General features: G+C 43.4%; 1 protein-coding gene across 4 annotated transcripts in view; it reads left to right on the plus strand.

Annotated features, from left to right (window-relative positions):
* PCGF5 (polycomb group ring finger 5) overlaps positions 1 to 24,655 on the plus strand; it is a 169,227-nt gene that overhangs the window by 130,132 nt on the left and 14,440 nt on the right. For all 4 annotated transcript variants that reach the window (XM_075348753.1, XM_075348756.1, XM_075348755.1 and 1 more), the window contains exons 6-8: positions 6,912 to 7,054; positions 10,593 to 10,691; positions 20,770 to 20,859. In XM_075348753.1, the coding sequence (XP_075204868.1) occupies positions 6,912 to 7,054; positions 10,593 to 10,691; positions 20,770 to 20,859 (332 nt within the window). The remainder of the gene's footprint in view (positions 1 to 6,911; positions 7,055 to 10,592; positions 10,692 to 20,769; positions 20,860 to 24,655) is intronic.

The raw sequence follows: 24,655 nt of genomic DNA on the forward strand, positions 1-24,655 counted from the left end.
TCTCCAGATGTCATTGCCACCATGAGACAGGCCAGGAAACCAACGTCCGCCAAGATCTATCACAGGACTTGGAGGATCTTCTTATCCTGGTGCTCTGATCAGGGTTTTACTCCCTGGCCGTTTGCCTTGCCCACTTTTCTTTCTTTCCTTCAATCCGGAATGGACAAGGGCTTGTCTCTCGGCTCTCTCAAGGGACAAGTATCGGCGCTTTCCGGTCCCACCTCACAAGCGTCCGTTAACACCCTCAGATCTTAACAGGGTGCTGACGACTCTTCAGAAGCCACTTTTCGAGCCGATGCGAGATCTCTCTATCTCGCCTTTCGCAAAGGGTGGCCTTCCTAGTGGCAGTCACATCACTCAGAAGAGTGTCTCAGCTAGCAGCGCTGTCATGCAAAGCCCCCTTCCTGGTGTTTCACCAGGATAGGGTGGTTCTACGTCCGGTCCGGACTTTCTCCCTAAGGTATCCCCGTTTCATCTCAATCAGGATATCGTCTCCCCCTCTTTGGGTCCGCATCCAGTTCACCAATGTGAAAAGGATTTGCATTTATTAGATCTGGTGAGAGCACTCCGGCTCTACATTTCTCGCACGGCGCCCCTGCGCCGGTCTGATGCGCTCTTGTCCTTATCGCGGGCCAGAGTAAGGGATTTCAGGTTTTCAAGTCAACCTTGGCTCGGTGGATCAAGGAACCGATTCTTGAAGCCTACCGTTCTTTTAGGCTTCCGATTCCTGCAGGGCTGAAGGCCCATTCTACCAGAGCCGTCGGTGTCCTGGGCATTGCGACACCAGGCTACGGCTCGGCAGGTGTGTCAGGCGGCTACCTGGTCGAGTCTGCACACTTTCACGAAACACTATCAGGTGCATGCCGATGATTCGGCAGACGCCAGCCTAGGTAGGCGACTCCTTCAGGCGGCAGTTGCCCACCTGTAAGAGGGGGCCGTTTTTCGGCTCTTTTTATCGAGGTATTCTTTTACCCACCCAGGGATTGCTTTTGGACATCCCAATTGTCTGGGTCTCCCAATGGAGCGACAAAGAAGAAGGGAATTTTGTTTACTTACCGTAAATTCCTTTTCTTCTAGCTCCTATTGGGAGACTCAGCACCCGCCCCTATTCCCTTCGGGCTGTTGTTCTTTTGTGTACACATGTTGTTCATGTTGAATTGTTCTTTTGGTTCATGGTTTCAGTTCTCCGAACATCCTTCGGATTGAATTTACCTTAGACCAATTTATAAGTTTCCTCCTTCCTGCTTTGGCACCAAAACTGATGAGCCCGTGATGCACGGGAGGGTGTATAGCAGAGGGGAGGGGTTACACTTTTTAAAGTGTAATACTTTGTGTGGCCTCCGGAGGCAGAAGCTATACACCCAATTGTCTGGGTCTCCCAATAGGAGCTAGAAGAAAAGGAATTTACGGTAAGTAAACAAAATTCCCTTCTTTTCCAGCCCTAATCGAACCGATAAAACAGTCGCAGCATGCTGTGAGTGCAATGCGATCCTGTTCCACTCACACCAATGCAAGTCTATGGGGCGAGAGAAACATCAAATTATACTCGCATTACACCGGTGTAACGTGAGAGCAGTGCAAGAATGGCAATAGCTGGCAACGTAGGAGAGAGGGAGATAAATCCCTCCCTCTCCTCCATAGCGCCGGCCATCCCCTCCGCAGCGCTGGTCCCCCTCCGCATCTGTGGTCTGATGGCACGATCGGACCACAGTCACATGACACTCGGCTCCCGTTGTGCTGCGAGCGTGTGCCGAATGTCATGCGACGACTCGCACATAACCCCGTGTGGCCTCAGTCTTTCTTAGGGGCACTTTGCACACTACGACATCGCGCACATCCGGCGTCGCAGTCGATATCGTAGTGTGTAAATCCTTTTTGATACGATTAATGAGCGCAAAAGCGTCATTATTGTATTATCGGTGTAGGGTCCGGCATTTCCATGAATTGGGAAATACCGATGTTACGATGTTGTTCCTCGTTCCTGCGGCAGCACACATCGCTGTGTGTGAAGCTGCAGGAGCGAGGAACATCAACCTGCGTCCTGCGGCTCACGCCGGCTATGCGGAAGGAAGGAGTTGAGCGGGATGTTTACGTCCCGCTCATCTCCGCCCCTCCGTTTCTATTGGCCGCCTGCCGTGTGACGTCGCTATGATGCCGCACGACCCGCCCCCTTAATAAGGAGGCGGTTCGCCGGCCAGAGCGACGTCGCAGGGCAGGTGAGTGCATGTGCAGCTGCCATAGCGATAATGTTCGCTACGGCAGCTATCACCATGATATCGCAGCTGCGACGGGGGCGGGGACTATCGCGCACAGCATCACAGCATCGGCTTGCGATGTCGTAGTGTGCAAAGTGCCCCTTAGACTGAATCAGTACCGCCATCTACAGTAAGCTCATACGCTCCCCCTGGTGGCGCCAATAGGAAGACATTTTTATTTTAACTTAAAGGGGTTTTCCACTACTTTTTCACCCTCTTACCATGTATCATAGCAATAGTACCTTTTGTAATATACATGTATTGGATGTATAGCTTCTATGAGCGCATCTCAGCAGGGATCATAGTACTGGATTCCTGAACAGCTTCTTTTTCGTCCTCTGTGATGTCTGATACTTCCTTTTCCGGCACAGAAATCAAACAAATTGAAAGAAAGTGGTCACTGGGCTCCTAATGGTGGGTGTGGACAATAAGGAGTGAATCACAATTAGTCTGCCTCAATTTCTGACCAAGCAGATCCGACACCTAGTAAACTGCTGTGATCTGCATTTCAAAAGCAAAGGGTGTAGGTAATTACAATCATTGACATGGACAGCTGAAAAGTGCTGAATTTTGCAGAACAAACACAATGGCAGGGTTGTACTGGCAATTGCCAGAAGGGGTGGCACTTACCCTGGGCTGCTCTGACACTTGGTATTTATCAATATATTCAGTAGCACAGGATAGAGAAGGGAGGGAGTGTGCTAAGTGCTGTTTCACAGGCTGCAACAATGTATGATGGACTTTGTAGTATTAGGACACAGTAAGCCTGGGTAAGGGAAGTGATAGATGTAAACATCATAGCTGCAGCTGCAAATGCCAAGTGATGCTATCTGCAGGATGAAAGGTTTATATTTCTTTAATAAGAGTATGGATGTGTTTAGTGGCACATAATAGTACGATTGATGAATAGCAGATTAAATGAGTTAGGATAGTGGATAGCTTCTTTAAAAGACATGTCACTAAGTCAAAAGTTGCCAAATACTATTTTTTTATTTTTTAAATCTGCCATATAGTTCTACAGATAACAACTTTTTTATTTAGCGGTAATTTTTATTGTCTTTACTAAGTGGGCTCGAATCATAGCATTCTGTGGGGGAAAAATATACAGTATGTGGCTAAATTTCTGTCCCATTGTGGCTTCAAAGTTAGAATATGTACAATTTTTTTCTAGACGAACACATCTCTAATTCCTGAGCTCTGAGGACAATAGATGTAGAAATATTTAGTACGTTTTTAAGGCCGCTTTAATTACAAAAACACACCACATGCCTTCCATTATTAACACCCTAAGCATAACCCTTGTCTGACAAATATGGAGAAGCCCAAGGTCTATGAAGCTTCATTTTTCTCTACGAGATTGGTTGTTTCAGGAGGTTGTGAAAAAACTAGATAACTTCTCATGAAGACAGCCCCTGTCCATATTCCCAGTTACACATATGAACTATAAGACTGTGATGGAAAGGCTTAAACGCCGCGCTGCCATGAACAAAAGACAGTACATTACCTTGATGGTGATTTTATTGCACAATGCGTTTTGGAGATTCAATTACCTTCATCAGGACAAAATCACATCTGATGAATAAGATGGAATCTTTAAAACGCGTTTTAGAATAAAATCATACAAAAAAGCCAACTTCCACTAAGAAAAAAGTGCTTGTCTTTATTATTTAAAGACTGGTTCTTATCGTAGATCTTCTGGAAAGAGTGCTTCCAGCTTCTCGCTTATCAGGTGGGGTGCGCTCCTTACCCACACCGTGTGTTCTCTGTTGTCGCAAGCAGAGGCAGCAGCATTGGAGGAGCACTGAATCTGGCCACATCTTCAGAGCAGTGCTTACAATCTCTATAGCAAAGAGGTTGGACCTTTGGACTGCCTTTTCTTCCCGGCAGTGTGGCGTTCGACCCTTTTCATCACCACCTTATAGTTTGCCTCCATGTGGGACTGCAGTAGGTGGTTGTGAGTCACACAACCCCACAAGGTGAGCCTTTCCAGTGTTTTCTCACCTGGATAAGACTCTATTTGCACTTCTCCGTCTTCCAGTTCGTTTCAGACAGTTACACATATGGACATCATGTAGTAGGGTCCCCATCCAGGACCCTCTATAAGCCAAATCTGAACCTCCTGCTAAGGGCTCACTCACACTTGTGTATGAAACGGATAAATTCAATATGAGAAAAAAGTGCATTGCATTCGGACCCATGTTATTCAATAAGTCTGTGCTGATCTGTAATTTTTTTCTCAGCTGTATTCGGCCTGTGGAAAAAAATCGCAGATGTGAGTGAACCCTAACAGCAGCTTCCATCATGGTGGATTCACATGTCCATACATTGCCGGGCTGGCCATGGCTTTTTCAGGCACAATCCTCTGTTTTCGGAGATCGTATAACTCTTCTCAAAGGAAATTGTTTGCTTTTACAGTCTCTTGTAGCAGAGGGGGACTTCTGACAATGTTGGGACCCCCCAAATTTAGCTGTAACCTGCGGTGGAACCTGTCTGCAAATATTCAGTACAATTCAATGGCTGACAGATGGAGGTTTTATTTTTCCTAATATTATGTTTGTTCCCAATTTCCAAGATCTGTGCTCGCTGTCAGGAAATTGTACACCAGATTTTTTACCTTTTTTTAGGACTTTACCCATAAATATAAACCCATCCCCTATGCCAGTATTCTGAATTCTAGCATTTGGATATTTATGCCAAATATTTTTCCATGTGTAACTGAAACATTGAAAGTGGCACCTGAAGCCGCCTTCTCTTTTCGGAAACATACCAGTTGTGTAGTAGGTAGATTTAAGGGTACTTTACACGCTACGACATCGCTAGTGATCCCATTAGCGATGTCAAATTCTACATCGCAATTGCGATCTTTGGAGATCGCACATGCGTAAAATGACCTATGTGCGATCTCCAAAGATCGCACTTGCAATGTAGAATTTGACATCGCTAACGGGATCGCTAGCGATGTCGCAGTGTGTAAAGTACCCTTTAGTCCCACATTTAATATAGAAATAACTGAAAACATCCTGCTTCAAAGACGGATGTGGGATTGTGGAAATGACACTGGATGGCGATTTATTTTTTCTCTTTTATTTCACAGGAATATTAAAACACTAATGTGCGACTGGTGCTTTATTTTTTTATGTTTCGGCCTTTAATTAATAAAGCTGTTAACTGTACATACTACATTATGTACTTTACAGTCATTTAGTAGGGGGATCCCCGAGGCTACAGTACGTCCATCTGTGGTCCGAATGTTACTTCATGCCGCATGTCACGGTTCCGCTCTACAGAGCATTTTGAATACTGGCTATGTTCTGCCATGCTCTCCTCAACTACGGAGCCGGCAGTTATAGGTTTCCTTTGTGCAGAGCATTTTGCATGTGTAATGCTTTGTGTTTCTTGAGCACTTGCTGATGGGTTGTTTTTCTGCATAAGGTTACCATGCTGGTTTTGGGATGCTCAGGTGCTCCTTGTTCCTGGTAATTGCTCTGTTTCATTACTGGGCATGCTCTCCCACAACTTTGCCTGTCGTACTTCCTGGTTCTTCAGTTGTGCTCTTAACTCCGGTTTTGTTAGTCTTCTGTTCTTGGCTTCCTGACACCGGACTGTTTATTACTTTTTTTTTTTTTTTAAATCAGATACTTTTTTATTAAAACAGAATACATACAACAGTATAACAAATCGGCATCCAAATTAAGTTTATCATATCTATTACCCCTTCCCCCCCACCCCGGCAGCAACCCTCCTCCCCAATACTACATCCCATTTAGTACACACTTAGAATACCCTCCAACTGCAGTATAGCGACCATCCCATTCATCCCGACGTGCAGGAGGAACTACTAGTAACACAAATAAAACAAAACACACACATCAGAGGTCTCCGACGGCTATCCCGGTCCCAAATCAGTTTACTGGTCCATCACTCATCCTATTCCGAACTGTTTATTACTAGGGATGATCGAATACCTCAAATATTCGGCTTCGCAAATATTTGCCAAATAAGTCGCCGCTATTCAACTATTCGCAAATATTCGATGCACAATGTAAGTCTATGGGAAACCCGAATAACAACTATTCGGGCTTCCCATAGACTTACATTGCGCATCGAATATTCGCATAGTGGTGACCTATTCATCGGATATTCGCGAAGCCTTTAATGTATTCGATGATCCCTATTTATTAACTTCTCTTTGCCGACTCCCTGTTCTTGTCATGACCTCCTGGCTTCTGACCTCGGACCATTACCTGACCATGTCCCTGTCTGCTCCCTGTATCTAATACGAACTCTCCTGGAATTCTGACCCTCGACCTGTTACCGGACTGCGTTTCTGCTTACTCCCTGTGTCCTATCATGTCTTCTTGTGTTCTGATCCCGGCTTGTATGACTACCCTTTTGTCCATACTGCCCGTAAGTAGTGACTAGCATCACACCGTAGGGCAAAAATTATGGAAACTCCAATGCAGTTCCAGCAGATCTCATGGGATCTGTCAGTCAATGGATCCGGTGTGGAAAATATTTTGAGTCTATGGTTTCCTTTAGGAAGCAGTAGTAACCTCACTGACGAGACGTGACTATGGATCTCCCTGCAGTCATCAGTTCAGTTCCTCTAGAAGTGCATGTATATAGCCATGTAACACATATGTTTCTTTTATACAGATGGGCTTCCAAATAACAAAAGATTTAAGGATGATGACGAGGAAAATGATGAAAACAAAGACTACCACAGAAGCGACCCACAGATTGCCATCTGTCTGGACTGTCTGCGTAATAATGGCCAGTCTGGTGACAGCGTAGTGAAGGTACGCCATGATGACACTGTTGGATTTATACGCAGGGGTATTATCACAAAGCGCCAAAGTCTGAGACATATACAGTTATTACATGAGATACCGATGTCGTCAGATAGACACTAGTTACTATGAATGGAAGATTAGCGACAACTTTCTTTTTCATGGCTTATGTATCGGATAGTTCCTGTGCTTAAGGAAGACCCATCACTTGCCAGAAATACATTATGTACTTTCTTACCTGGTGTAAATGCAGCTCCTGAATCAGATATTGTTTTTCATTTGTTCCTGTGCCTTTCCGTTCCTGAGATAAAGCCCCATCTTCCTTGTATGGACTGTTTAGCCAAGTGGGTGAGATCATCCTCTCTTCTCTATGGCACACCCCTTTGGCTAACAAGATTATTTTTTATACAGAGACGATGGGGCCATATGTCTGAAACGGAGAATCACAAGAACGAAAAGAAAACAACAACACCAGATTCAGGAGAACGAAGCCATTTATACCAGGTAAAGAAATATCCCATATACAGGTCCTATGTACAGGCATTGTCTCATGGAACAACGTCCTTTCAAAACTATTCCCTGTTGGACTAAAAACATCCTTACTAGTCGCCATGTACAGACTAGGAGGGGGAGCCTGGATGAATAACTGATCACCTTCTGGGGTGTGTAATTAAGGGTTTTTTTTCATTGAGTCTTACCTTTTAATGCTTCGTGATTGAATGAGAAAGGTTACAGCATGGCAGATTACAAAGAGAGACAGGTAGTGCTGTGACTATACTATATGGTATCAATATGGATGATCACAACATTACACTATCGTCTAACTATAAAAATGGCGGTCACATTGCTGTCACAAGGTTTATTGCAAATCCCACATTTAATGGTTGTGAATATTCTTTAATAGAAAAAAAAAATCATACAAAAAATCCACCTTCCACTAGGAAAAAAATAAAAGTCTTTGTTATTTAAAGACTGGTTCTCATCATAGATCTTCCGAAATTAGTGCTTCCTGCTTATCAGGTGGGGTGCGCTCCTTATTCACACTGTGTGTTTCAGATGTCGCAAGCAGAGGCAGCAGCATTGGAAAGCACAGGAGCACTGAATATAGCCAGAACTTCAGAGCAGTGCTTACAACCTCTATAGCAAGGAGTTTGTAAATGCGTAAATATGCATAAAAGCATAAAAGCTTTTTGCTTAGGAAACTGGCCACAGACAGAGACATAAAGCCACAAAACGTTCATAAAAATATAGCTATACCTTATTAAGGCAATATTAAATCAATTTGTAACCTTATACAGAGCTCCTTCGTGTGAACTTCAAAACAATAGCAGCCATACAGACATGTATATCAGCCACAATACCAAATCAGTACTACAGCCAATTTGTTATTGTGCAACTATACTGAACTTTGCAGATTTTCATTCCCAAGTACATTCAGCATAGCAGAACATCAGACAACCATTAATAGCATCATTGATAGCAGCCAAGGCAATTTTGTGTTTTTTTTTTGCAATTTTAATATTGAGGAGTGTATCTAGAATAAATGTATGCATGACATTGGTGATATTGGTGAAAAGGCCTAAGTTAACAACAGGACTGGCTTGTACTTTCAGTCTGATAGGACAGTGCCAGCCCTGTTGCATTAAATGGGAATGGTAGAATGCAGTTGTCAGTATGTATACATACAGGGGATATATAAAGTCTACACACCTTTGTTAAACTACAGTAATTGGTTTTTGTCATGTAAAACAATCATCCAGAAAAATATTTTCAGAATCTTTTCTACCTCTTAAGGGTGCTTTACACGCTGCAACATCGCTAGCGATTGCTAGCGATGCTGCGAGCGATAGCACCTGCCCCGTCGTTCATGCAACATTTGGTGATCTCTGCCGTAGCGAACAATATCGCTATGGAAGCGTCACACGTACATACCTGTTCAGCAACGTCGCTGTGACCGCCGAACAATCCCTCCTTTAAGGGGGCGGTTTGTGCGGTGTCACAGCGGCGTCACTAAGCGGCCGCCCAATAGCAGAGGAGGGGCGGAGATGAGCGGCCGGAACATGCCGCCCACCTCCTTCCTTCCTCATTGCCGGTGGATGCAGGTAAGGAGATGTTCCTCGTTCCTGCGGTGTCACACATAGCGATGTGTGGTGCCGCAGGAACGACAAACAACCAGCGGCATTCACCACCAACGATATTATGAAAAGGAGCGACGTGTCAACGATCAACAGTTTTTGACGTTTTTGCGATCGATGATTGTCGCTCCTAGCTGTCACACGCTGCGATGTCGCTAACGTCGCCAGATGTGCGTCACAGACATCGTGACCCCGACGATATATCGTTAGCGATATCGCAGCGTGTAAAGCACCCTTTAGTGTCACCCATATACTGTTCATATCTATTGAGAAACAAACTTAAAATCATTTTTAAGGGGAAAATAATAAGAAAACTAAAATATTGTGTTTACATAAGTGTGAACACCCTCTTAATTCTTTCACCCCTGGGCGATTTTCCATTTTTGTTTTTGTTTTGTATTTTGCTCCCCTTCTTCCGAGAGCCGTAATTTTTTTTATTTTTCCATCAATCTTGCCATATGAGGGCTTATGTTTTGCGGGACGAGTTGTTTTTTTAGTATGATTCTTTTTAGTATGAGTTGTATTTTACATGTCAACCACCTGGCATTTTAACAGGGGAGTGTAGACTTCTTATGCCCACTGTGTCTGTCTATCTATCTATCTATCTATACATATTACAACACATATTTACAGGAGGAATTACTGAGGAATGGCATAATGCAGAGTTGTAATTTATTGGGTGGTACAAATACTTACTAAGACAGACATGTCAGGGCATCTTCTTTAAAAAGGAAGAAGATTGAGAGATAACGAAGGACAGATATATATATATATACTCCTGTGTGCGTGTTATTTTACCCTACTGCCCGTCTTTCATCGAGGTCAAAGTCTGAACAGGCTCTAAATAGATTTACTGTGTGAAGAAATGAGTTATTATCCAGTCTTACTCCATATTCTGGATGCAGCCTGATTGATGTGTGTTCATGTATATTCACTGTGGATTCACAACCAATATCTTATAGCAACAAAGGGACAACATTTGCTTTGTATAGAGGTATATAGTATAACATTAACCCTTCTGCCCTGGATCTGCTGAGCTGTCACATAATGATTAGTGATGATCAAATATTCGGCTTCGCGAATATTTTCCGAATAGGTTGCCGCTATGCGAATATTCGATGCGCAATGTAAGTCTATGGGAAGCCCGAATAGTTCCGAATAGTTGTTATTCGGGTTTCTCATAGACTTACATTGCGCATCGAATATTCGCGAATAGTCGAATAACGGCGACCTATTCGGGAAGCCGAATATTTGAGGTATTCGATCATCCCTAATAATGATCAGAGTATAACATTGTGGATCCACGGCTGAGGAGCATAAGGTATTATTACTCCACTTACAAAATCAAATGTTTGCGGGTCCCTTTTGATCACATTTAACTATTTATTGATTTGTACTGTTTGCTCCCGCAGGGACTGATGAAGAGATTCATCCGCTGCTCAACACGTATAACAGTCGGGACAATTAAAAAGTTTTTAAGCTTAAAATTAAAGCTACCAAGTACATATGAGGTAAGAAGGGTGGCATAGTACAGAGGCTCTAGGGCAGAGGTGCACAAACGTTTGTCATCTGAGTGTCACATTGTCATATTGAACACTCCCAAAGACAATAATAAAATTTAAAGAGCTATTACCATCTCCTTAATATTAACGCTATATTCACACATTGCGTTTTTGCTACTTTTTTTTGCACCGTTTTTGTCATGAGCTTTATGCAAACTAAGGCCGGAGTCACACTTGCGAGTGCCTCGCGTGTATCTCGCGCGAGTCTCTCCTTGAATCACCCGGCACAGCCGCACACTCTCCAGACAGGAGTGGGTCAGCTGCATGTATTTCTATGCAGCTCAGACGCTCCTGTATGCATAGTGTGCGGCCATTCCGGGTGATTCAAGGAGAGACTCGCGCGAGATACACGAGAGGCACTCGCAAGTGTAACTCCGGCCTAAAAGCTGCTTTTTACAGCACCAGCCAAAGGTATGAGATTTCGGGAATCTCATGCACACACCTGCTTTTTTTTTCCTGATTCTTATTGAAAACTGCTGTGTTTTGGGAAGCAGTATGTCAGTTTCAGCGTTTTTGCATCGTTTTTTTCACAATTGAAAAGCAATGACAATGCAAAAACCGGCTTTTTGGAAGTAGCTTTGTTTTACTGCCAAGAGATCAAATTTTGGCTGCTGAAAAAAAGTTGCAAAAATGCAATGTGTGACCATACACTTAGGCAGTGTTCACACACCGTGAACACATGTCAGCTGCAATGCTTTTTTGGGAAACGTTTCTGTGCTTGCTGCAAAAAGACACTGTTTTTTACTGTGATCTTCTTTACTGCAGTAAGAACGCATTATATTTGCTGTGATTTCCCCAAACACATGTAGAAATTACATGTCACGAATGTCTGATAGGAGTCCTTGACGTTAAACTTGCACCTATCAGGAGAATAGGGGTCACTTTTTCTTTAATCAGCACTTCAGAGAATTAGAGAACAATCCTGACCTTCTCCATTGTAGATTATGGGTGCTGTGGCAAAAGACTAACATTTCAGATATCCTGTATATTACAATGGAGAGAACCACATACACACTTAGTCACCTCTCCACGACATATACTGCTTCCAAAAGTGTAAAACGGGGGTCAAAGGACCCCATTGTCTAGAAGGATAAGGAAATTACAATTTGTAGCTGTCCAAGCCTGACATGAAAACTACACCGTGTACAGAATTATTAGGCAAGTTGTATTTTAGAGGATTTTTTTATTATTGAGAACATAGTTGTTGATCAATCAGTTGGAGTGGGGTTTTTTTTAGATTTGGCTATCTTAGGAGGATATCTGTTTTGCAGGTAACTATTACAGTGCAGAATTATTAGGCAACTTAATAAAAAACAAATATATTCCCATCTCACTTGTTTATTTTCACCAGGTAAACCAATATAACTGCACAAAATTTAGAAATAAACATTTCTGGCATGCAAAAACAAAACCCCAAAAAATGAGTGACTAATATAGCCAGCTTTCTTTATGATGACACTCAACAGCCTACCATCCATAGATTCTGTCAGTTGCTCGATCTGTTTACGACCAACATTGCATGCAGCAGCCACCACAGCCTCCCAGACACTGTTCCGAGAGGTGTACTGTTTTCCCTCCCTGTAGATCTTACATTTTATGAGGGACCACAGGTTCTCTATGGGGTTCAGATCAAGTGAACAAGGGGGCCATGTCATTATTTTTTCATCTTTTAGACCTTTACTGGCCAGCCACGCTGTGGAGTAGTTGGATGTATGTGATGGAGCATTGTCCTGCATGAAAATCATGTTTTTCTTGAACGATACCGACTTATTCCTGTACCACTGCTTGAAGAAGTTGTCTTCCAGAAACTGGCAGCTCTGGGAGCTGAGCTTCACTCCATCCTCAAGCTGAAAAGGTCCCATAAGTTCATCTTTGATGATACCAGCCCATACCAGTACCCCACCTCCACCTTGCTTGCATCTGAGTGGAGCTCTCTGCCCTTTACTGATCCAGCCTCTGGCCCATCAAGAGTCACTCTCATTTCATCAGTCCAGAAAACCTTTGAAAAATCAGTCTTAAGATATTTCTTGGCCCAGTCTTGACGTTTTATCTTATGTTTCTTGTTCAAAGGTGGTTGTTTTTCAGCCTTCCTTACCTTGGCCATGTCCCTGAGTATGGCACACCTTGTGCTTTTTGATACTCCAGTAAGGTTGCAGCTCTGAAATATGACCAAACCGGTGGCAAATGGCATCTTGGCAGCTTCACGCTTGATTTTCCTCAATTCATGGGCAGTTATTTTGCGCCTTTTTTGCCCAACACGCTTCTTGCGACCCTGTTGGCTATTTGCCATGAAACGCTTGATTGTTCGGTGATCACACTTCAAAAGTTTGGCAATTTCAAGACTGCTGCATCTCTCTGCAAGACATCTCACAATTTTGGACTTTTCAGAACCCGTCAAATCTCTCTTCTGACCCATTTTGCCAAAGGAAAGGAAGTTGCCTAATAATTAAGCACACCTTATATAGGGTAGTGATGTCTTTACACCGCACCCCTCCTCATTACAGAGAGGCACATCACCTGATTTACTTAATTGGTAGTTGGCTCTCAAGCCTATACAGCTTGGAGTAGGACAACATGTATAAAAAGTATCATGTGATCAAAATACTCATTTGCCTAATAACTCTGCACGCAGTGTATACTGCTTCAGAAGTGTAAAACGGGGGTCAAAGGATCCCATTGTCTTGAAGGATAAGGGAATTACAATTTGTACTTGTCCAAGCCTGACATGACAACTACATGTGAGCCGCCATGCACAGACAAGCATCCAGATCTATGGGTGCAGCACATTGTACCCCGGGCTCCAGGTTGTGCACCCTTGCTTTAGGGTACAGTCCAAGAAGGGGTTTAGAGGGTGTAGCACAAACCCCAAGTGATAAGCACAGCAACTGTAAGGTTCAGATAAACCTTTATTTGCATCGTCCAAGTCCACATCTTTAATCAGAAGCAATTTTGGTAAAAGCGGTAGGGATATCATCGTCCCATAACCCTCGGCAAAACACGTGATCAGGTTACCAGTGTTATATACAAAAAGTAGAGGGGACATGGTGGTGACGGCCGGCACATTGTGACATCCTCTGCTGCTTCCATTGACAGAATTTAGGCTTCATAATTGAAGGTAATATGCAGTTCCCTAATATACAAGGAAAGGTTCAGATTCATGCCGCGTTATCGGATCTTTTCTTCATCTGGATGTAGCTAAATGCCCAAAATGTTCCCTTTGACAACAGCACCTTTGTCATTATATATCTTGAGTTTCCCACTGCAAAGCCCAAACTTGTTTGTGCGGTTCCGGTTATCTCAAGTTACCGACGCACGGCACAATGGGCACAGCAGGTCCATTATTATCTTTTATATAAGGCTGTAGTGACACATGAGCTTTGCTTGAAGCAGCCGAAAAATATTTAGTGAAACCTGAACAGTAGAGTGCAAAGTTGTACAGCTGTGTAGGCTCGTCAGATGGCAGATTTAGCATTCAGGTTATATACATACTTATTTTTCAATAGCAAAAAGTGCCATTTATATTGAACAATTTACACCCACTTCTTAAACCTTTACCTAATGTCTGTCATTTAGAAGATTTGGCAGGTGGGACTAACCACTGTCTGTTTTTAGGCGATGTCTCAGGGGCATCGAGTTTCAGTACACAGCACAGTTCTTGTCTCAGAAACAAAGACAGTTGGCGGACAGAGGCCTCGCAGCTTCTGCCTACTCCTATTTTTACAGACACATTTTGTTGTGTATATCAGTAATACAGTACCTCGAAAAAGTATTTATACCACATGAAGTTTTCTACATTTTTTCATGTTACACCCACAAACTTAAATGTATTTTTGGGACTTTATGTGATACACCAACACTAAATAGCAAGTATATTTGAAGTGTAAAAGAAATGATAGACGTTTTTCTAAATATTTTAAAAATATAAATCTGACAATTATGACTTGCATTTGTATTCAGCCCCCTTGAGTCAATACTTTGTAGAACCATCTGTCGCTGCAATTACTGTTGCAAGTCTTTTGACGTATGTTTCTACTAGCTTTGCACATCTAAGACATCTTTGAATAGGACTTTTCAATTTTACAACAGGTTCTTAATGGAATTTTGGTCTGGACTTTGGTCGGTAAGCCAAACCTCCGTCTCCTCAATTTCCCTGATTCCGACTCCAACTCCGACTCGACTCCCTCATACATGACTCATGTTTGTGATAAATTTACTGTTGTAAAATGGTAACATCAGGCTTTTAATCATTATTATGATGCAATAATCAAGCTGTGTAAAACACAAAAATTTTAATAAATTGTAAATAAGTAATACACTATGCAAAAAGTGGGGAAAAAAGATTTCAACAAAAATGTACGGAATAACATTTGTCCAGTCTATGAATTTGCTCTGAGAAATAGTATCACCGCCATCAAATCCTCCTTCATTGATTATCTTAAATCTGATCTAATTATTTTAAGGCTGGAGAACAACCTCTCTAAACTAACTTGGGTTGGTGGCAAAGCGGTGACCACTTGAGCAACATCTCTAACAATTTCAGGGTTTAAAGGGGGTATAATTGCCTAATGCAGAGTCAGTTTTGATGAACAGAGGAACTCTTCTACTTCTTTAAGAGCAAGTGAAAAATGTTGCTGAAATATAGTCAATCTGTTTGCTATGGGAGTGGAATCTTTTTTCCAGCGACAACACTTTGCTGCTCCATGTCATCCAAATACTTTTGTAAATTAAACTCCTCGTCTGATGATGCTGAAGATACGGCAGCAGTATCACTGGCAGGATCCAAGTCCTCTTGCTTTTGGCAGTCCTGTAGTCCACTCATTGTAACTGCTACTTTTGTCAGAGCTTCCTTTCCTTTAGTAAGCTGTTGATCATCCAGCAATATATGATGACTTGGGTCCAAGTAAACAGCTGCCAGAAAAAATTTATATTCTAATAGCAGTGTTTCTGTCCATTTCATTGAAGCAGCAATGCCATTTACGACTAAACCGCCTCCTTGGGACAGGCAAAACAGCACATTTTTCCACTCTTTTATGAAAAATGTCAGGAGTTAAATCCTCAGCTTGTAATTTTTTTGTCACTCTAAATGGGTGCAGAAACAATTCCTTCAATTCAGCCACCTGTGTCCATTGACCTTCATTTAGTGTTACCTGATGGTTGGGTATGTCTACAAGAAAAGGTTTCAGCGCAAGCAATCGCTCAATCATTAAATAAGTGCTGCCCCTTTGAATGGCTTGATCAACAATTGCTCCTTTTCCAGCACGTCTCTTCAAAATAGAATCAATTTTTGGGGTTCTGGCAGCAATAACCAATTTCCTCACTTTGCCAGTCAAATTTCCAGCATGTCCCTCTTGCAGACTCTCTGTTATTGCCAGCTGCAGCATGTGCACAACACAGCACATGTGATAAATAGGAGAGAGATGTGAAGCAGCTTCAACAAGATCATCTAATTCTAAAGAATCATTTGCTGTTTATTGAAAGTTTAGTCTTGCTTTAAGAAGTACTTATATTAATCCTACTTTCCTGCTCACTCTACAGTCTCTAGCAGTTCTGAAATGATTGCAGGCATCCTTTGTTGTCTTTGTTTTTACCCTGATCTGTAGAGGAGGAGCTTCACTACTTATATCATGTAGCTGAAGTGCATCACAGATTCATCTCAACTAAGGCGGGCTTTGCACATTGCAACATCGCAAGACGATGCTGCGATGTCTAACGCGATAGTCCCCTCCCCCGTCGCAGCAGCGATATCTTGTGATTGGTGCCGTAGCGAACATTATCGCTACGGCAGCTTCACATGCACTTACCTGCCCTGCGACGTCGCTCTGGCCGGTGAACCGCCTCCTTCCTAAGGGGGCAGGTCGTGCGGCGTCACAGCGACGTCACACGGCAGGCGGCCAATAGAAGCGGAGATGAGCGGGACGTAAACATCCCGCCCACCTCCTTCCTTCCGCATTGCAGCTGGGACGCAAGTAAGAAGATGTTCCTCACTCCTACGGCTTCACACACAGCGATGTGTGCTGCTGCAGGAGCAAGGAACAGCATTGTACCTGTCGCTGCTGCAAAATTATAGAAATCTCGGACCCTACACCAATCATACGATAACGACACTTTTGCGCTCGTTAATCGTATGTAAAAGGATTCATATACTACGATGTCGAGAGCGACGCCTGATGTGCATCACTTTCGATTTGACCCCACCGACATCGCACCTGCGATGTCGCAACGTGCAAAGCCCGCCTAAAAGCCTAGATCCTTTTATCAGGAATAGAACAGACATTTATAGGACATTTCATAACTTTTCCAAATTCTTATGAAAAAATAATCCTCACATACTGCATTGAGCCGCTGTACCCAATTTATTATATATTTTAGGAGTCCGAGTCGGTCTATTTTATACCGACTCTGCCTGCACCAAAATTCACATCGACTGCATGTCTCCAACTCCGACTCCACAGCCCTGATTCACACACATGACAATGCTTTAATCTAAACCGTTCCATTGTAGCACTGGCAGTATGTTTAGGGACGTTTTCCTGCTGGAAGGTGAACTCTACTCTCCAGTGTCAAGTTTTTTGCAGCCTCTAACAGGTTTTCCACCAGGATTGCCCTGTATTTAGCTCCATAAATCTTTCCGTCAATTCTGACCAGGTTCCCTGTCCATGATGAAGAAATGCCTTGCCACAGCATAATGCTGCCAACACTATGTTTGTCCATGGGGATGGTGTTTTCAAGGTAATGTGCAGTATCAATTCACCACACATAGATAGGGATTGGCATTTAGATCAAAACATTCTACTTTGTTCTGAACTCACCAGAGAACCTTCTTTCCCATGCTAGAGGTGTCCTCTATTTGGCTTTTTTCAGACTGTAAACAGGACTTCTCATGGTTTTCTATAAAAACCATGTCTGTGGAGTGTACGACCAATAGTTGTCCTGTGGACAGATTCTGCCACCTAACCTGTGGACCTCTGCAGCTCCTCCAGAGTGACCATGGGCTTCTGAAATTAGTGCTCTGTTTGCTTGCGATGTCAGCTTAGGTGGGCAGCCATGTGTTAGTAGATCTGTAGTTGTGCTATTCTCCTTCCATTTTTGGATGATGGAATGAATAGTGCTCCATGAGATGTTCAGAGCTTGGGCTATTTTTTTTTAGAACCTAACTCTGCTCTTCACAGAACTTTATCCCTGACCTGTCTTGTGTGTTTCTTGGTTCCCATGATGCTGTGTGATCCCTAATGTCCTCAAACAAACCTCTGAGGCCTTCACAGAACAGCTGTTAATTATACCGAGAATAAATTACACACAGACTCAATTTAATAATTATGTGACTTCTGGCAGCAATTGGTCACTCAGGATTATTTAGGGGTATCAGACTACAGGGGGCTGCACCTCACAATTTATATGTAACAAAACAAAATTACAAAACCATGTATCATTTTTTATACTTGCTACTTTTTGTTGGTTAGTATATTAAATATAATCCCAATAACATACAATTGAGTTTTTGGGTGTAATGTAGAAAATTATGGAAAAGTTCACGGAGTATGAATACTTTTTCAAGGCATTGTAGTTGTACTATAAAGGAGTTTTCCAGGAATTAAAAATTATGGATTTGATTGAAGTAAATATGAAAAAGGAAAATAAAATAATTACTCGCTTAGTAAATCCCCTGCCGCTCATGCACCGCCGCTGTGGGTATTCCTGCTCAGTGGTGGCGAGTAACTGACCTCAGTGGTGATGGCTGCAAATTTTCATAGGAGGCCATTGATTGGATGAAGCCACAGCCATTATGCATTGACAACAAGTCACCACTGCAGGACAAGTCAACAAGACTGGCAGAGGTTACGACAGTATTAGGCTGCTTTCACACATCCGGTTTTTGCTGAGCGGCACAATACAGCGCTTTGCAGGAAAAACGCAACCGTTTTTTTTTGCCGCCGGTTGCGTTTTTTTCCGCATAGAATTGTATTAGCGCCGTATTGTGCAGAATGGCCTTGCGTTGCGTCTGTTTTTTGCCGGATGCGGTATATTTAGCCCATGCGGCGGCCGGATGGAACGTTGCCTGGCACGTTTTTTGTGCGGCGAAAAAAAAACGCATCGCGCGATGCGGCACAATTTACAATGCGAGCCTATGGATGCCATATGCGGCGTCCTGCGGCAAAAAGCGCATCCGGTCGCAGGATGCGTTTTTTTGAACTGCGCATGCTCAGTATCAAGCCGCATCCGTCAAAAAAAACGGACGGGCCGCGTGGAAAAACTTATGCAACGGATCCGTTTTTTTCGCCGCATCCGTTGCATAGTTTTTTGAGCCGGATTGTGCCTGATGCAAAAAAACTGATGTGTGAAAGCAGCCTTAAGCGGGCTTTACACGCTGCGACATCGCTAGCCGATGCTAGCGATGGCGAGCGTGATAGCACCCGCCCCTATCGTTATGCCGATATGTGAAATCGCTGCCGTAGCGAACATTATCACTACGGCAGCGTCACATGTACTTACCTGCTCGGCGACGTCGCTGTGACCGGCGAACCGCCTCTTTTCTAAGGGGGCGGTTCGCTCGGCGTCACAGCAACGTCACTAAGCGGCCACCAAATCAAAGCGGAGGGGCGGAGATGAGCGGGACGAACATCCCGCCCACCTCCTTCCTTCCTCATTGCTGGCGTGTGACAGGTAAATGAGAGGTTCCGCGTTCCTGCGGCGTCACACGTAGCGATGTGTGCTGACGCATTGACGAGGATCAACTTCGCCCAAGCGACAGCAGCGATAATTGGGAGAGGACCCCCATGTCAACGAGGAGCGATTTTGGACGTTTTTGCAACGATCCACAATTGCTCCTAGGAGTCACACACAACGAGATCGCTACAGTGGCCGGATGTGCGTCACAAAATCCGTGACCCCAACGACATCGCTGTAGCGAAATCGTAGCATGTAAAGCCACCCTTAGCCACCAGATCAGCTTTCCTTGGCCACTGAATGGCAAATCTGTCTAATTTAGGCTCAGTTCACATTTTAGTTAAACAATTGGAGGCCTTACTACAGATTCTGGCAGACTTGCAGTGCTAATCCTTTGGGCGGCTTTGCACTTTGCGACATTGCACGTGCGATGTCAATGGGGTCAAATCGAAAGTGACGCACATCCGGCGTCGCAGTCGATATCGCAACGTGGAAATCCTTTTTGATACGATGAACGAGCGCAAAAGCGTCGTTATCGTATCATCGCTGCAGCCTCCGACATTTCCATAATGCCGGTGCAGCGACAGGTGCGATGTTGTTCCTCGCTCCTGCGGCAGCACACATCGCTGTGTGTGAAGCCGCAGGAGCGAGGAACTTCACCTTACCTGCCGCCGGCTGCAATGAGAAGGACGGAGGTGGGCGGGATGTTTACATCCTGCTCATCTCCGCCCCTCCACTTCAATTGGCCGTGTGACGTCGCTGTGACGCCGCACGATCCGCCCCCTTAGGAAGGAGGCGGGTCGCCGGCCAGAGGGACGTCGCAGGGCAGGTATGTGCGTGTGAAACTGCCGTAGCGATAATAATCGCTACGGCAGCTTTCACTAGATATTGCACATGCGACGGGGGCGGGACTATCGCTGCAGCATCGGTAACACATTGTTACCGATGTCGCAGCGTGCAAAGCCCGCCTTTGGTCGAAAAGAAGCAACCTGACACATCTCATTGTAAGTGATTGGGGTCCATCTGTCACTTGTGGTATCTCTCATATAACGGACCTAACAAAGTGTCATGTTAATAACGCAAGCCACAACACAAATGTAAGGATCCCAAGAGGTGCGCTCCTGTCCATATAAATGCTTGAGTTATCACCCCTGGTGAAACGAGTGTTGGTCCTCACAATCATTTACTAGCAGAGTCATCTTTCCATCCTATCAGAGTACTGTATGTAAATGTCATTATTTTATTCTACCGGAAAATTATATCAAAGGAAAGGGAAGTCTTTAAGATAAGGGCCGTAATCATTATCCCGATCAGTGAGAAATGCTTCATACTTACAATATGCACAATTACTTTTATTTTGCAGCTGGATGTACTATGCAATGGAGAAATCATGGGAAAGGACCACACGATGGAGTTCATATACATGACAAGATGGCGACTAAGGGGTGAAAATGTAAATATATTTAATTATTAATTTACTTATATGTGGTTTTTAAGTTTGCCTGAAAAAAATAGAAGGGTCTATACATGATCAGCCATAACATTAAAGCCATCTGCCTGATGTTGTGTAGGTTCCCCTTAAGTGGTCAAAACATCTCACCATTGAGGCTGAGATTCCACATCACCTCTTGTACTATATAGCTCTGTATACGATTGAACCAGACAAATTAACCTTCACTCCCCACACAAGTCATTGAGCTCAGGACCCTATTGCTGGCTCATTGGTTGTCCTTCTTCGGACTACTTTTGGTAGGTACTAACTCCTGTATCCTTGGATCTCCCTACAAGACGTGAAATTTAGAAGATGCTAAGATATAGTCATCTACAAGCATAATTTGGCCTTTGTTAAAATTGCTGAGATACGTTCTGTACATTTTGACCATTTTTCCTGGTTCTAATTGAAGAACTGACTGTGCTCCTTTAACAGGAGCCGTGGTCAAGATATAATGAATGTTTCATCTCACTTGGCAGTGGTTAAAGTTATGCCTGACCAGTGTACAGTGCTGGCCAAAAGTATTGGCACCCCTGCAATTCTGTCAGATAATACTCAGTTTCTTCCTGAAAATGATTGCAATCACAAATGCTTTGTTATTATTATCTTCATTTATTTTGCTTGCAATGAAAAAACACAAAAGAGAATGAAACAAAAATCAAATCATTGATCATTTCACACAAAACTCCAAAAATGGGCCAGACAAAAGTATTGGCACCCTTAGCCTAATACTTGGTTGCACAACCTTTAGCCAAAATAACTGCGAACAACCGCTCCCGGTAACCATCAAACCATCAGTGAGTTTCTTACAATGCTCTGCTGGAATTTTAGACCATTCTTCTTTGGCAAACTGCTCCAGGTCCCTGAGATTTGAAGCGTGCCTTCTCCAAACTGCCATTTTGAGATCTCTCCACAGGTGTTCTATGGGATTCAGGTCTGGACTCATTGCTGGCCCCTTTAGTAGTCTCCTGTGCTTTCTCTCAAACAATTTTCTAGTGCTTTTTGAAGTGTGTTTTGGGTCATTGTCCTGCTGGAAGACCCATGACCTCTGAGGAAGACCGAGCTTTCTCACACTGGGCCCTACATTATGCTGCAAAATTTGTTGGTAGTCTTCAGACTTCATAATGCCATGCACACGGTCAAGCAGTCCAGTGCCAGAGTCAGCAAAGCAACCCCAAAACATCAGGGAACCTCCGCCATGTTTGACTGTAGGGACCGTGTTCTTTTCTTTGAATGCCTCTTTTTTTTTTCTGTAAACTCTATGTTGATGGCTTTTCCCAAAAAGGTCTACTTTCGTCTCATCTGACCAGAAACATTCTTCCAAAACATTTTAGGCTTTCTCAGGTATGTTTTGGCAAACTCAAGCCTGGCTTTTTTATGTCTCGGGGTAAGAAATGGGGTCTGCCTGGGTATCCTACCATACAGTCCCTTTTCATTCTCATTCAGACGCCGACGGATAGTACGGGTTGACACTGTCTTACCCTAGGACTGCAGGGCAGCTTGAACTTGTTTGGATGTTAGTCGAGGTTCTTTATCCACCATCCGCACAATCTTGCGTTGAAATCTCTCGTCAATTTTTCTTTTCCTTCCACATCTAGGGAGGTTAGCCACAGTGCCATGGGCTTTAAACTTCTTGATGACACTGCGCACCAGACACAGGAGCTTTCAGATCTTTGGAGATGGACTTGTAGCCTTGAGATTGCTCATGCTTCCTCACAATTTGGATTGTCAAGTCCTCAGACAGTTCTTTGATCTTCTTTCTTTTCTCCATGCTCAATGTGGTACACACAAGGACACAGGACAGAGGCTGAGTCAACTTTAATCCATGTCAACTGGCTGCAAGTGTGATTTAGTTATTGCCAACACCTGTTAGGTGCCACAGGTAAGTTACAGGTGCTGCTAATTACACAAATTAGAGAAGCATCACATGATTTTTCAAACAGTGCCAATACTTTTGTCCACCCCCTTTTTTATGTTTGGTGTGGAATTATATCCAATTTGGCTTTATGACTTTTTTTTTTTTTCTTCATTGAAGACAAATTAAATGAAGATAATAATACCAAAGAATTTGTGATTGCAATCATTTCATTTTCAAGAAGAAACTGAGTATTATCTGACAGAATAGCAGAGGTGCCAATACTTTTGACCAGCACTGTATATATGTATTATCTGAACTCGTGTCCCCTGTCACCCCTGACCTATGTGTTTACTAAGCTGCCATGACTTTACGGTCTTTGTATATGTATTAAATGAAGGGTCACCACATGGGGGTTAATTTACTATCTATAGGACTGACAGAGATTTCCACAACATACCTGAGATATCATTGCTAGTTCTATATACAGTGTGTCCACCCATATCCTGTCCACCGCCATTAACTTGAGAACGGCGGCAGCTATAGGCATAAAAGTGGTGTCTAAGTGTAGTAAAGTAGCCATGCGCTATGCAATGAAACCACCTATAACGCCACCTGGTGGAAAACAACGGAGTTAGCATTTTTTATCATGAAAACGGAACAAGATAAAGAAAAAAAGTGAATTAAAAAATTGTAGGGCATCATCAATTCAATACGAATCGACACCTTGCATACAGAAATGCTATGATATGAAACCCATGACCCCCCACAAAACATTGAATGCTGGTCACACATATGGCGCTCATTTAACTTTGATGCTCAAAGTGGCCACCGTCAGCTGCAATGCACATCTGGACTCTGGACAGCATACTGTATGTTGCTGCACGTTGTGCAATATGGTAGGTGACACGTTTGCACAAGCATCTGTGATACGTCATCGTATGTCCTGCAGTGTTGGTGGAGGGGTCGCATACACCTGCTGTTTGATATGTCCTCACAGAAAGAAGTCCAATGGGATAAGGTCAGGTGAGCGGAGGCCACTCCACGCAACCACCATACCCAATGACTTGTAGGAAGGTCTCCATGAGGTATCGCTTCACGTCCGCAGCCTTGTGAGTTTTACACGTTCTAATCATAGCATTTCTGTATGCAAGGTGTCGATTCGTGTTGAATTGATGATGCCCTACAACTTTGTAATTTACTTTTTTCTCTATCTCGTTCCATTTTTGAGATAAAAATGCTAACTCCGTTGTTTTCCACCAGGTGGCACTATAGGTGGTTTCATTGCGTAGCGCATGGCTACTTTATTATACCTAGACATCACTTCTATGCCTATAGCGTCTGCCGTTCTCAAGTTAATGGCAGTGGAGAGGATATGGGTGGACACACTGTATAATGAATGCAGTGGCTGCACACACACAATTGCCATTCCACTCAAACTAAAGACACAGACCCCCTTTCTCATGATCAGTTTAGGTTCCAGCTATGACTGGATACCTATCTCTTATTCTTATAAATTTGTGACAACCCATTTAAAGATCCTCATACATATTAGACTAAAATCGACTGAACCCAACAATACTGATGGGATTGTCTGACAGTCTAATATGTATCCCCCCTCCAGAGATCATGTTGAGGGAGGGAAGCCTGCAGAATTTTAGTAGCCAATTCTTATGTAATCCATGAGAAAACCTGCTGCAGTAGGTAGTTGCGTTCTTAACGAGAATACTTAAAGAGAGAAATTTTATGGTGAAGAATCAACAACAAGTGGGACACAATTGTGAAGTGGAACGATATTTATTGCTTATTTTAAATATTTGTAAAAAAATCGGGCGTGCAATATTATTTGTCCCCTTTAAGTTAATACTTTGTAACGCCACCTTTTGCTGCGATTACAGCTGC

The sequence above is a fragment of the Anomaloglossus baeobatrachus genome, chromosome 5, assembly GCF_048569485.1.
Source record: "Anomaloglossus baeobatrachus isolate aAnoBae1 chromosome 5, aAnoBae1.hap1, whole genome shotgun sequence".
NCBI classification, from domain to species: Eukaryota; Metazoa; Chordata; class Amphibia; order Anura; family Aromobatidae; genus Anomaloglossus; species Anomaloglossus baeobatrachus.